The sequence below is a fragment of the Rhamphochromis longiceps genome, linkage group LG19 (assembly GCF_057381845.1).
Source record: "Rhamphochromis longiceps isolate RC_006_pf linkage group LG19, R_longiceps_female_GT1.1, whole genome shotgun sequence".
In the NCBI taxonomy this organism is placed as follows: domain Eukaryota; kingdom Metazoa; phylum Chordata; class Actinopteri; order Cichliformes; family Cichlidae; genus Rhamphochromis; species Rhamphochromis longiceps.
This window is the reverse complement of record NC_140575.1, coordinates 16967134-16982271: the sequence shown is the minus strand read 5'-3', so window position 1 is coordinate 16982271 and position 15138 is coordinate 16967134. Positions and strand designations below refer to the sequence as shown.

The 15138-nt window shown below is 38.1% G+C and overlaps 1 protein-coding gene across 3 annotated transcripts in view; it reads right to left on the bottom strand.

Moving 5' to 3' along the window:
- LOC146646501 (CAP-Gly domain-containing linker protein 4) overlaps nucleotides 1-13559 on the bottom strand; it is a 44213-nt gene extending 30654 nt beyond the window's left edge. The window contains exons 1-6 of one of the 3 annotated variants that reach the window (XM_085390915.1): nucleotides 13436-13559; nucleotides 9194-9340; nucleotides 8137-8276; nucleotides 7579-7672; nucleotides 7172-7333; nucleotides 4439-4557 (exon numbers count right to left, since the gene is read on the bottom strand). In XM_085390915.1, coding sequence (XP_085247041.1) covers nucleotides 4439-4557; nucleotides 7172-7333; nucleotides 7579-7672; nucleotides 8137-8276; nucleotides 9194-9320 — 642 coding nt within the window. In that variant the 5' untranslated portion in view covers nucleotides 9321-9340; nucleotides 13436-13559. Of the gene's footprint in view, nucleotides 1-4438; nucleotides 4558-7171; nucleotides 7334-7578; nucleotides 7673-8136; nucleotides 8277-9193; nucleotides 9341-9823; nucleotides 10093-13435 lie in introns of those variants that run through there. The other 2 variants (XM_085390914.1, XM_085390916.1) reach the window with 2 other exon arrangements.
- Nucleotides 13560-15138: the final 1579 nt, after the last annotated feature.

Genomic DNA, 15138 nt, shown 5'->3' with positions numbered 1-15138 from the left:
GTGGCGTTTTAACTTTTGCTTGGCAAGATAACGACTAAACAGAAACCAAGAAAGCCTCTTGGGTTTCAAAAAGCCAGCCTTGTAATTTCTAACCACATAGTCCATTGCATTCACTCAGTAAGATATAGAGCCTCTGCTCTCATATTTGAGAATGGAAATTACTGAATTATGGTGTGCAGTGCTTTGGTGACCTCCAGTGGGAAAATTAGTGCTTACAAAGACCAGGAACTAGACCTGTTTACAAACAGCTTCAATACTTCTGCAGCCAAAATGTGCAATATTAAAGATAATCACACTGCAAGTTCCAATACAGATATAACATTCTGAATAAAACCCATAAGCTATGACAGCCCATATATTCATGCCAAAAACATTATCTACTGGGACCCTGCTGTGTATATACTTTCGCTCAAGATAACAGCTGATCAGGGCTGTTCAGCAAAGCCCTCAATCAAGATTTAAATGAAACTGAGATGCAACCGAGAGGCACGAAAGCAAACAGAGCAAGCACAAGACATCGAAGTAGTGAATCTATTCAAAAATGTCTGTGAAATCTGTAGTCTAAGCAGCTGCCTTCTCAGGTGTTAGCTGACAGCTGAGTCAGAAGATGTCAATGTGCACAAACAAAAAACCCCCACTGAATATCTAAAATTGGGGGGGGAAAAACCTGATAGATTACCTGGACTTTCATACCAAAAAGATTGCGATCTGTCCCTTTTTTTTTATTCATTTATTTATTTATTTTTTTTAAAACTGAGCAGGCAGATTTTCTCTGCAAAGATCTCCATCAAATCGCAGTAATTCGGTCTAGCAGTAAACAAAAAGAACAAAGATTGAATCGCATCAGGAAGGTTTGTAAAGGTGAAAGTGGGAAAATTGTGGGAATCAATTTTCTATCTCAACGGGAGTTATGAATGCTGACATCTGAGAAAATGCATGGGGCAAAAACAGTGTCATGACCACCTACAATCTAATGAAATCCAATACAAGAGCTACGAAACAACAATCGGTCTGTTGAGATTACATTAGTGAATAGCAGGGTCACTCGCATGCTGTTTTTAGAGCAGTTCACAGTGGTGGTGGTGCACTGGGCTGCTTTAAGTCAATGTGGTGCGCTAAAATAATTAGTCTGTTAAGAAAAGATTGAAAACGGGTGAATAAACTGCTTGTTTATTTTACTTTACCAACTAAAGGAAACTAATGTGCTAATGTCGTCCAGTGACATTAAATTAAATCTCATCTAAATTCTATATCTCTCGTTTAAGTCTGAAAACAAAGGTTCATTTCTATATATGGAATATGACTTCCATTATCTATCATTAGCATCATTAACAGCTGTTTCTGATTTGATCCATTTTCTTATAGAATTTTTTATACCTGATGTGAAAAATATTAAATGTGTTTATATTTTTTTGAAAACTTACCAGGCACCAGGTTCCAGAAAGATGTAAGTTTTTTTGAACATTAAGATATTGTCCCATTTTTTCCTTTTGTGAATCTGATGTATATTGTAAATAGTAAATGGATTTTTGGTGGAAGTTAAGATAAAGGCACTAACAGGTAATGTGTGCAAACAAAAAGCTTCCAGGTTGTGAATTTATATCATCACAAGGTTCATACCACAAGTCAGAGCTTGTTTTGTGCTAATGAGTTTGTGTCTGTTTGAATAAGGATTTGTCTGCACAAAGAGTTGTGCATACAGCTCACGTGGAACCCAATAGCACGGTCCATAAGGATGACGCTATACATAAATCGAAACAGGGCATAGTGGCATTCACCTCAAACACCAGAAGTGCAAAGGTCAAAAACCACAGAATGAGAAGCCTTAAATAGCGGCTACAGTGAGAATGTTTTTTAAATACTCGTTTCACATCAGCTCTTTATAAAATATAGCTTTGCTCCTCTCAGTGGCTCACAAGAACCAAGACCAGCACAAGCAAGAGGAACCCTCGGACTGGTTGTTTGTGACGCTGCCCCCTGGTGACAGTAAACAGCGATCTGTAGGCTGTGCATAAGACTACTGCAGAACCCTGTTGGAGCCCCAAGTCACCAAGATGTGGATGGGTGGGCGTGCTGACCTCTGTGGTCATCTTCAATTTAGAGGTGGGGACAAACTAAAAAAAAAAAAAAAGTTTAAGCCAAGTTGGGATTTTCTTGACAATATGTTAGTTCTGACTATGAAACAGGAAGATGTAGAAGTCAGAATACTGACAGAAATTACATTTGTTCCTGCTAGGTAGCTGATGCTAGGTGGTTAAATCAAAGGGACTAAGGCACCTCCCTCTACCAGTGAGGGAAAAAAGGCTAATTAAATATGTTATGTCAAAATAACATGTCAAAAGAAATGAGAAAAAAAAAAACATTTCAAATTAAAAACATCTGGACCATGTGTCCTCTCGCTCCTTGTCAGCCAAATCCACAGGAAGCGCTACCCGAAAAATGCATCCACAACCCACCATGTTCACCTGAATGTACATGAATAAACCTTTTCACTTGTCACAGCAGGAGAAGTGGCGCAAATAACCTAAAAATCAATAACATTACTGATGAGTCAGTTGCATTAAGTGCAGTTAAGGTATGTCAGTGAGCCAACAGGCACAAAAGACTGCACTAAGTGAAATATGACCATCATACCCACTTATATGCTTTTTCAGCTATGACAAAGCCGTCTTACTGATCTTAAAACCATGCAATTACCTGACGCATCCGGTACTGACAGTCAAGCCGCAAAGGACTCTTAAATATTGTTACCTTTGCAAGTGCTGCAGATTATTTAAACCATTCTGCACAACTGCTTTACACATGTTATGTGGCATATTTTTCACCTCCTTACGGCAGATAAAGTCTGAAGAGCTCAAATCTCCAACAACACTTGAATCTCAAAGAACTTTGCTGGACTGACAGATTATAGCCTGTGGCCTTCACTGAGGTCATCATAAAACATTGAAATTTTAAAGTAAGGATAAGTATGGAATAGGAAAACAAACAAACAAAAAACAAACAAAAAAAACCCCAGCAAATCACAAGTATCCATGTATAGTTCAGTTAATTTGGCAGCTACAAGGATGGGCTCAGCATATTAAGACTTATTAATATTTGGGTCATTCTTCTGTCAGGAGCATTAAAGATAACACTCTAACATAACAGAAAACCAACCAATACAATAAGTAACCTACCGTCTGCTAACAAAACTTCAATACTAGACTATAAGGTCAGTACTTAACAGACTGGCTGTTATACTTTTAGCTTAGATGCTAAATGTTTTTGTTTGTTTGTTTCGTTTTTTTTAAATGGCTGCTATTTTTAGTCATGTGGCTCGTTAGCATTAATGTTTCTACAACAAATGATTCTGTCATCAAATAAAACACCTCTTAACCTTGAGCATGTAAACTGTGCCTCCATTACTTTTTGTGGAGGAGCTCAGGAAGTCCAGGAGCAGGATAGCCTAATTTTTGAAAACTGAAAAACTTGCATAGAGCTAATCTTTCTATCCATGATGTTGTTCCACCATCATGGATTATAATGTAAACTAATTTTTTTGCTTTTTTAGGGTTAACTATTTTACAAATGTAAGCCAGTCACATGACTACAGCTGTAAATTAGAAGCCTGCAGAGCCCTTACATGTCACCTCTCACTACAATCATCAGCACATCAGGTGGCCAATAATTTAATACATTTAAACCGCTGGGAACGCCCAAGTGGATGTTTCATCCTAGGTTAAAGCAATATTTTAAAAATTCATATCATGCATAAAATTATGACTATTATATAACCCAGTACTAGTTGGGCTTATGGTCAGATTACATCAGTGCAATCACTGAACACATGGTTAATACCAAATTTGGTTACTAATCCTATCGTGTTTCCATTTTTTCCCCCTTATGTTGACCAATATCAGCATACTGGCAAAAAAAAAAGAAAAACAGAAAAAACAAAGATGGCGTTTACTACTGTGTGTCACATCAGTTTGGCCCGAGCTAGAAGTTCACGGGCCCACACTCAAGAGCTACAAGACTTCTTTGTTTACTTGTAAAAAGAGGAAATAATTAAAACAATAGCAAAGAAAAATCAATTTAACACTATGAGTCAACTGGAAATTTTAATTTTCCATCAGTGCATCATTATTTATAACCACAAAAGCACAGTGCGGATCATTTGCTGACTGTAGAAGCAACAAATATATAAATAAATAATACAAGCTATATTCTGAGGAGATCTTCATTTTTTAACATTTATATAACGCAACTCACTCATCAAGCATCGATTCTCGTCTCTGTGACTTAAAATCGAAAAGGGAGATCAATACCGATATGCAATCCTAATTAAATGTAATAATTCTTTGGTCGGTTTGATGAAGGAATTCAATCTGTCAAATTCACAGGATGACTTGTGAGTCTGCTGCTGTGTGCGTATACGCAGAACAACTATGGCACTTACTCTGAACGCAGGATTGGCTCCCAGTTCCAAGAGACACTTGACAGCTGATGTGCACAGGTTGGATGCGGCGATGTGCAGAGCTGTGCCAAAATCAAAGTCACTGCAGGTGGCATCAACATCTACAACATAAAAAGACCATTGGGAGGTTAGGAATACACAGTTATATGGCTTGTGTGGGTGTGTTAAGAATTAATTGACACTTTATTAACTTGCATCATTTTCTACCTGGTGTCTCAAATGCAAACACTGGGTTTAAACATTGTTTAAGCAACTAAGTGTAAAAGACAAACTGAAAACCTGCCCCATACACACACACCCTGCCTTTGTTGAAGTCATTTCCTAATTAACCTGCTCTTGTAAAACCAGTTCTATTGCCCTCACCGTTTGTATTTGAGCAGACTGCTGAGAGCAGAACTGCTGAATGGTTTGTCTGAATAAATTAAGCACCACTTTCACAGCAGAGTTGTTGAGCTTTTTGAAGGCAGAAATCTCAAAGTATGTATAATGAATGCACCAGAACTCCAGAAACTTTAATAAGTTAACATGAAAGAAGTTTGGACAACAAAGGGGAATTGAGAATGTGGTTTACTGAGTCATCAGACTTGCTGTATCAACCTCAGAACTCCAGATAACTCCGGAAATCCACATCTGGAAACGGAGCCTACATCCATGATTCTGAAGCGTTTGGCAGCTGCTCTCAGGACTCATGATTATTTAACATGATTGCTTACAGTCTTTGGGAAAAAGCAGAAGTTGTTACATTTAGTTTATTTACAATTCAACTGAAAATAAAACTTAAAAACATTCAAACTGAATCAAAACTGCCACCACATGGCAGTGGGCTTTTTTACCGAACGAAAAAAGTAAAAGAAATTGTCAATTATTTTGATTTATTAATAGGTGGAAACCAAATATGGAACTAAATGTGGAGCTAAAATTGATTTCATTAACTGCACAGCACTATCAAGACTTAGTTGATTCTCATAGTACACGAGATTCTGAACTGCCGTAAAATTAATATTCATAGAGAATCTAGGTAAATCTAGGTCCCAGCTACACCGACATCCTACACCAAAAGAGTAAGGTATGCAGAAAGAAATCTTTCTGGACTAACAAATAGATAAAGTATTTTAAGGGTGGGAAAAAAGCAGACAGCAACAGTCAGACATACTGCACCATTTACAGGAAGGAGGAAACTGTGCTTACTGCACACAAAGACCATATGATCCTTGTGTCTCATTGACAAGTCAAATAATCGAATGTCAGTTTTTGCTCAAAGTATTTGTGGAATATTTTTACATTGTGCAACGTGCCACAGCAGAATATAGATTATTTTTGCTAGTGAATTAACAAATTATAGCTGATTGTTAACACTTTCAACTAGATTCAACTGCTGCTAACTTCTTGTTAATGCAGAAGTCTACTGCACATTAGTGCAGTTAGGGTTAGACATGACATTTGAACTGAGCATTAGAGTAGGAAAGAAAGGTGACTTGAGTAACATTGAATGTGGCATGGTTGTTAGTGCCAGACACACTCGTCTGAATAGAGCATAACAGAGCTGATCTGCTGGAATTTTCCCACACAACCACCTCTAAAGTTTACAAAAATGTCTGGAAAGAGTGCAGTGAGGGGTGAGAGGAGAATGGCAAGACTGTTATTAGGTGAAAGCAAGACCACAGTAACTCAAGAGCATTTTTGAACACACAATACGTCCAGCATTGAAGCAGATGGGCCACAGCAGCAGAAGACCACACTGGGGTCCCACTCCTATTAAATAAAAACAGGAAACTGAGGCTAGGGTAAGTTGGTAAGCTAGCTGGTTTTACCATTTACTGATTAGTTTGTATTTGTGTGTAATGATGAGAAAACCACACTTCTGTCTGTGTCATTTACTGAGGCAAGTGTTTCATCGAGCACCTTCTTCAAGACACACTGCCGTGAACGACACTTCTCTCGTTATCATTTGATCCAACGCAGTCAACAAGGTTTTATCTGCTGAGTAACGATTTTCATAAATTGGACATCACAGCCGTACGAAAAGAGCGATGATCAATCCTCGTGCTGCCAGTGTACAAGCAGACAATGAGCCGCCAGTATGAAAAGCTAATGACAGGGCTCCTGTACAGTTTCCATTTCAAAAGAACTTCGATTCTTTTACAGAAATAAAATTTTGAAACATCCTAGTAAACTTTTTAGAACCAAATTAACATCTAACAACACTTCATGAAACCATTTCATATTCAAGACCCTCTTTATTCTGATACCTGGAACAGCAGGATGGTAGTATTTATTTTTCCCAGCTTCATTTGTATTTATGTAGTTACAAAGTGCTAAAAAATAAACTTAAAATAAAAAGAAATTACACAGAATTCAGGGGAATTTCATATTTAACAGAAACAACAGAAAAAATAAATTACAAAAAAAAATCCTGCCCAATGAGAGACAGGTAAGAGTCTCAACGAGGCATTAGTGTTTTAAAAAGCAAGATTTTAAGAGATTTAAAAGAGGTTGCCGTTACCCTGCCTTAGATCTTCCACCAGGTTTACTGTAAGAAATCAACACATTCAGTGCCTTCACTTTACACACCAAGAGTTGTCACCCCCATAGGTCCATTCTGAGCCAAGAAAATCCCTGAGACAGGCTGTTTATTTGAGAAAATACAGTCTCTGCCTGTCCTTACAGCTAGGGTGACCTTTCATCTCTCTGCTCCAGCTGCAGCTCTGCTCTCACCTCCAGGCTGGGATGCCTGCAGCACCACACGGATAAGCTGGGGCACATCGAAGTACGCAGCGTAGTGCAAAGCCCTCATGTTAGTCCACCGCGAACGAAGGTTTGGATCTGCGCCCAGGGCGAGGAGCTGCTGAGCAAAGCTCGCTGCCGTGTCTGCATCGCCTGAAGAACAGGTCACAAACACAGGTGTTAGAGTTGAGAGGAGTTGTAGTAACAGACAGTAAGTCAGCTCTAGAGAGTGTATTTAAGAAGTGGTTGATGAACAGCTGCACTTACTGAGGTATACAGAATAATGTTCAGCAGTAGAGTGGTCACATAAATTCACACACACATACGTCAGAGTAGATGTCTGTTTAGTTCTACCCTGCAGCTGAGAGTGCTTATTCAACATCTCTGTCAATACTTACCAATGCCTGGGGCTCCGGCCTTGCAGCAGTAGTGCAGGAGGCTCATATCTGTCAGACCGTCTCGATCATTCACACCACAGCCTCTCTTTAGTATCTGTGCAAAGAGAAGATATGCAGTATGTGCCACTAAGGACTTGGTGTTGGCGTGCAGAAATCTTCCATAACAGGTTAAAGTGAAATTAGAGGGAAATTGTGTGATGAATGACAAGTACTTAAAGGGTGGACAACAGGTATTACGTAAACTGACATTGAAACAAGGTATTTATTTCTCAAGGGTGATAGTTACTCAGAGAAAATGATCGCCTTCTTTTACCCTTGAGATGAGTGCTTCTCTGCACAGTTTACTGCAATGCAGCTACTTTGTGTAACACAGGCAGAAGGGATTTGGTGTGTATCTGAACAGAGTCCATAACAATGAAAAAAAATAAATCAGAACTTATATTAATCTGAAGTCCTCTGAAGCTTCAGTTGATTATATTACGACAAAAATAAAAGCGTTACAGCTACAGAAGGGACCGCTGTGAGATTCCGCAGCAGTTGGACATTTTTTTATGTCACCTCATTGCCGATAAGGTCAATGTCCTTCTGAACCTGGGGCACCCACTGCCTGAGGACAGCAAACAGCTCTGGTATGGTGGTGCTGGGATCCAACAGAACCTCCCTGCATTGCGGCTCACTGGGGTCAAAGAAGGAGAACTCTGGAAGCAATGAAGAGGAACAAAAGTAACACGTGTTAAGTATAATGAGGAGTGGGACTGGAAATATTTCTCTCCCGTGTACAGACACGAAGAGAGCATGTGTGAAACTCTGCAGCACAGACGTTTACTACGTTTCTGCAACTGACTGTTCAATCGATTCAGCAAATTACTAATCTTGGGAAATGCCCTTGCTGCCCTTGCAGAGGCAAATGAAAACAGATGTGACAGTAGATGGCCTGCCGTGAACCAAATGAGGCATTAGATGACCCGGCTGAGGCTGAAGGCAAATGGATTGCACTGTGAAAGGCCAAAAGTTAACACTAACTGTAGTCGGCATGACATTTTTTCATAATTTTGTCTCTGTACGCAACTACAGCAAATCTGAAATGAAATACTTTGATTAAAGATTCAACTTTCAGAGGGTTTTGGAGAAAAAAGGCATTAAACATGAAAATTAGACTTTAAAATACATCACTCACCTCAGAAGTAATTGAACAGTCAAGTGTTACTTGACTTCTATTCACCTCAAAAAACTTACACAAAATCAACACAGTAGTTTCTTAAAGAAATGAAACATCCAAGTATTTAAGGACATTAGAGCAAATTAGCATCAAACCTGCTGAAATGGCTTTACTGATTAATTAGGTAAATCAAGATATAGACGATAACAGTCACCATGTTCTTGTTTAAGAATTAATCACTACAAAAGAACAACCTCAATTTGTAACTAACATATCCAGCTACATTATTAGAACCCGGAGACTGTATCACTATCATCTCTCTGTGTCAATTTAAGCCATCAACCTTTCTTCAGTCTCATATCTTGTGGCATTTCACAGCCTGTTGATGCTGCAAAGAGAACGCGTTAACTAGCTTGAAATGTCACATAGCTGCAAAGAGAAAGCGTGAATACTCACCACAGTCACTGGGCATGGGTGCAGAGGCCACCTGGTGGATCACTGGCCGCTGATGAGAAGAGAGTCTAGCGCGGCAGCCCAGGACCGTGTCGCCTTCAACGGGCTCTGAAACATCCTCCTTTGTCATCTCCCCCTCAGGGCCTGCGGCTGGAACAATATTAGAAAGCCTATTCTGAGAACACAAGTAGGTCTAATCTCTCAATAAAAGCACACAGGCTACAGCGATGTCTTCATTTGATCTGGCAGTGCAATACAGGGAAATGCAACTTGTAAGCACAGAACTAACATAATATTAAAAAACATGGTATTTTAATCTGTGGTGTCGCCTGAAGAATATGGGGCAAAGGCGCATTCAAGCTATCACCCCAACAAGACAGGGATTTTCAAAGAATGTCAGCATTTGACTCATAGCACCTCTGAGAGATTACTTTGCCTGCAGATTAGAAAACAAAGGTGAACACACCAAACTACGAGCCTAATCTCAAAAAAGTGACACTGTAATGGGGACACAGGAAGCTTTCACAGAGGAACCTTGGAGGCTGAACTAGAAGCATACACACACACACACATAGGTGTAAGCCTGGGAAAGCAACATTGAGCCTAAAATCTTCCCAACCAACCCTCACTCACTGTCATCTTCTCCTTTATCCTCTTTCTTGTTGATCTCCATACGAGCAGTCGTGCTAAGCTAAAATCAAAAGACACAGACTGGGTCCAGTAGAACATCTAACCAAAATCCTTCCCAAAATAACTCCAAAGCTCATTGACTGCCCCCCTCCTCAATCTCCAATAACATCCCCACTCTCTCTGATTATACCCTGTTGATCCCCTGACTCCCAGGTCCAGCAGCTATTTACAGCCTGTACACTTTCAAGCCAAGGAGCTTGTATGTCTGACTCTCCCAGCTGGAATGTCACTCTCACTTTCCAGTCCTGTGTACCTCTGACCTCAATGACATAGAGTAGCCGAGCGTAACCCCTAGTGGAGGGAATGTGGCCTGTAGGCTGCAAACAAACGGTAGGAAAGTGGTGGCTTTGATTAGAAGGCCTGTCGTTCACCATAAAGGCCAGTATCCAGTTCCCCCTGACAGCAAACATCAGCCCTATTGAAGCAACCATAGGACAGACACTGAATACCTATCAGCCCCAGGGAGAGGGTAGGTGACTTTACACCATGACCTCCATCCATTTGGTGTAAAGGAGAAGAAGAAAAAAAAAACTCACTGTCACAATAGGGTTGTATTATCAAATAAAAGCAATTTCTTTAAAAAAAAAAAAAAAAAAAGTATTTGAGCAAATTTGCAAGATATTTGTAGAAATATTTTAAGAAAAAACTCATATTTCATAAGAAAAGGGGCTTAACAATATTAACCACTCTAGAGCCCTGAAACTGAAGCACCCTTTTTTGATTAGCTTGTGGAACTTCACTTCACAGTCTGATTTTCCAACAGCATGCTCAGGTGACGGTCTGACAAGAGACTAATTATTTTTCAGGAAGTTTGAAAACTTTGGCCTCAACTTTCCGAGTCACAAAGATGTTTTCTTTTAACCTGGATGAATAACTGAAACAATGTACTAACAAGCAAATTCAGATAACTCACATCAAGACAGGAGTCACCAACATTCTCTGTTATCCCAGACTTCTGCTTCAGCCTCAGAGTGCTCAACATTTATAAAAGAGGGCGTTTGATGTGTCATTTCACACATCTTCTGCACAAAGTTGACAGATCAAGTGCTACCTACTTCAGTCAAAAAGTGTCAGAGGAACAGAGGATAGAAGTCAGTAAAAAAAGAAAAAATATAACGTCTAAAAATTCTCTAACGTGCACATTAGCGCAGTCAGAGCTAAGTAAAATTAATTTTACTGACTGAATTTTGTAGTAATTTATTCACAGCAGTTCCAGCAGTGTGAAGCAGACTTGGCAGTGCCAGAAGATTCAACAGGTTTAATGTATAATACATTTTTCTTCAAACAGAACAGAATCTGTATTCCTATTAAAGTGAAAACTCAAACAATCAATGAAATTGTGGCACTTGCAGAAAATTTTAAAAAGAAAGGAATGCGTTTTATACATACAACCTGTTGATTTGCATTTTAACTTTACCATTAAAGGAAGCTGTGAAATTATAGCGACAAACTGTGTGTTTCAAACAGTCAGCAGGCGATGCAGAAAATGTTTAACTGTGTCTATGGGGTATTTAATGTTTAGGAAAACTTGAGAAATAATAAATAAAAGCCTGTAGTGAGTGCTAACATTCATGTATTAACTCAAAAGAATAAATTATTTTCTGCAGCATTACTCTCTTGCCATATTTGCAAAAACAATGTTGCTTTTTATCATTTAATTTTTTTGATGATCATTTCTTTAATCTTTTTTATTACATATAATTGCTCCGACTCAAGTGGGTAGCACTTAAATGGCCCATTTTGTCCAAAAGAAGAGTGAAATGGCTTATTAATTACTCTATTTTTGTGGGCATTCAACTGAGTCAGAAAGTCTGGGTTACAGAAAAAAACTGAAATTATCTCTGACAAAGAATTTAGGATTTGCCAAGCTGATGCAAAGAAAGCAATGACTGCTGAACTTTCTCAACAGCACACCCCACAGAAGAGTGCACGTGCATGCTTGAAGAGGAAGAGAGTGTGTCTTAACATGTAACTGTTGATCATTTCTTCGCCATTTTTTGTAATTCTGTAATTTCATTGTTGCAAACAGAACATTTGTATATAGATGTATGCTTTAGCAGTGATTGTGATTTCCATAGTTCATGCTGCTAAAGAGTGAGATGAAAAACTACTACCAACCTCTCTGAGGTCACTGACTGGCTGTGTAGAGATTAGGTCTTTGCAGTATGACTTGAGACAATGGCCTACTTCTGCAATAAGCCTCTTCTTGTTTGCCTGACCTACATGATGTCACCATCCCCACAGCTACTGAAGAGACAGCACTCACATATTTTTGATGACTGTGGCCATTTAAGCACCCATTGGCAAGCTACCCATTCTGGCTGACTGTAATGTATGTGGATCTTTTTAAGTTCCATGCTATATCTAGAGAACTATCTGAATTACATCATTAAGCTCATAATAACTTTAACTTCAGGAGCATGGAGCTTCAAAAAACACCCTGATTTTTCTTGAAAGTTGATAGCATTTCGTGCACTAGCATATTTGAAGGCCATAAGCAGAAAGAATAATTTTACAGCTATGATGCTGAAATTGAAATAAACATTATATGTGTTATATGTGTATTTTTATTTAGATATTTCACACACACAAAAAAGTGGCATAAATAACTTTAATTGGATTTTTCCATAAAGATTAAATGTCTAGTGGTAATGAAATGTTTAGTGGTAACAACATATCCAAAACGTTTGTTCACAGGCAGCATCCTTGACCTCCATCCATCCTATGCGCCTCATGCACCAGGCCAAATCATGAACTATTACCCCCTGCATTTGTTTGATGTGAGGTGGGGTGTGTGGATTAGCTTGATTATGGAAGACAGAGGTTCCTGTTACTCTAATCGGACGCAGGTATGCACTCAAACAACAGTAAAGCCATTAAAGGTTAAAGTATTCCTGTCTAAAATATAAGTCCTAAATGACCACACTCGGTCGCTCGAGCTTTAATCAGCTTGAGAAAAGTTATGCAACTTATTATCTAACATCCAATTATTGGAGAGATGGCTTATTTGTGGTTGTTTATACCAGTTTGTGTGACTTAAGTGTGGCCGATTCATTTATATCCCCCAAATCGTTAGCTCACTTCACAGTCGAAGAGGTTAGCAGTAGACACTCTCTCCTCATCTCATACTTTTGTAGCCCTTTAGCAGAGGTAAATATAGCATGTCATCTTTTCAAACGTCCACACGTGGATTTAATTAATTTCCAAATAACTTTGCCAGCTAAAAGTGTTTTTAAATCGAGCTACAAGCTGACAGTAACAGTTAGCTCGCTAGCATATGTTCAAAAACCGGCTCGGGCTTAGCGACAGATGAAGCACACCTTATATAACTAACACTGCAGACATTGCTCAGTCCCTATAAGCAGCTAGCCGTCCCTGCTTTCACCGTGCAGACGTGAAAGTTACTCAGAGCCCTCCTCTCAGTCACCTTAGCTCCCTGACGTTAATGTTCCCCAACAAGAACACTGGGCCAAAAACATCTGCGCTACTTACAATGCACTTAGCAAGCAGAGAGAGAAACAAGCATCATGTTAGGCTGCTTAATATTAGCGTTACCTTCACCTCCCTCCTTGTTTTGATCCGCCCATGGGGAAAATGTCAGATAGCGGATTTAATTTCCGTCCATTCTAATTGGATGTTACACAGCTGAAATACTTCCTGTTTCAACATCTAGGCTTCAGAATAAAGGCGGTTAATGTACACTTCCGGATTTTAAAATAAAAGTCTTACAACGACCCGTAAAAATAAAATAAGAAATAAATACAACTAAATAACTTTTGAATTGTTTTTGAAAATTAAAAAAAAACAAAGACACTTTTTTTTAAATAAAAGAAACTAACCTGCAATATCTTGACAACATAAACATGACATTAAAGACACATGTTCATTTTATGTATTTATTATTCATTTATATATTGAATGAATAAATGTTCCATTTATTCTTTTCGGGTTTGAGCAACAATTCACTAATAAAGTTAGGAGGGTTTTTGCCATCCAGTTACATAATATAAAGTGGCAAACCTACAAAAAGGCATTATTTTAGCTGCCCTGAAAGTTCCTTCAATTCTGGGATTGTTTGCCACATACTAATGAAAATAATCAACAACTGAATACCAGAACCTGCTGAAGGAAAATACCTCGAAATAGCTAAATTGCACTGTACTATTTTGGTTGCAGAAATTTGGAGTCTTGTTTTTCTGTTTTTGTTGGGCAAAAAACTGTAGAAGAGTCGACAAAAGAGAAACAACTTTATATTACCTTATGATTACTTTATGTAATTAAAATAGCAATGTTTAAACCCAGTGCTTTAGTTTCTTACGGAAGCACTTTCATGACTGTTAAGTCCATTTCATGTTTTCATTACAGAATTCATAATTGCTCATCTAAAATAAATGCTCTATTCTGCTATATAGGAAAAGGATACCCATTTTGTTGATCACTCTTAGAAGGGATGTGTTAAAATTGACACATCATGTGTTAAATTTTAACACATGTGCTGCATCAGATTAGGGACAACACATGATGTGTCAGTTTTAACACAATTAATGTGTCTGCTCCTTTAACACATCTTCTGTGTTAAAAAATGTAAACACAAAGATGTGTTATTTTGACACAAAGATGTGTTAAAATGTGTACATTTCAATTTTTTTTAAAAAAGGAGAAAAAAGATGGGTATATATTATACATTTATTGAATTCCATTTTTTATTTGGCATATTATAAATCATTACAAACTGAATGAACAACAGCTGTCAGAATCTTTTCAATTAAAATGTTTTAAATTCAATTTTAGCCAAAGCTATATCACAATTTTTACTTTACAAAATCAAACAAAATTCATATCTGACTAGCTTTCTATCTCTCTAGATCATTAAAATGTCAAAAAAATTTGAGGGCAATATATATGATTGCCCTTTTTTCAATTTTTTCAATATATATATAATGTTCTGATATAATCCAGACAATACATGAATTAAAATTTTTAAAGGTAACAATTGTCATCTTCAACAAATTGTCAACATTTAACAAATGTGCAGTTGCATGCAAACAGAAAAACATACATTTTGGCGAATATAGCATCCAGGTTATACAATTTTGTACCTTGGGTTTAAATACGAAAATCAAAAATTTCAGCCAATCAGTTCATATTGTCTGACCTTTCCACTGCATAGGCATAAAAATGGTCAGTCCTGATAAGCAGTGTATTTGACAAAGATGCCAAATGAGGTTTCTCACCTCTGTGAACAGAGACTCTCTACA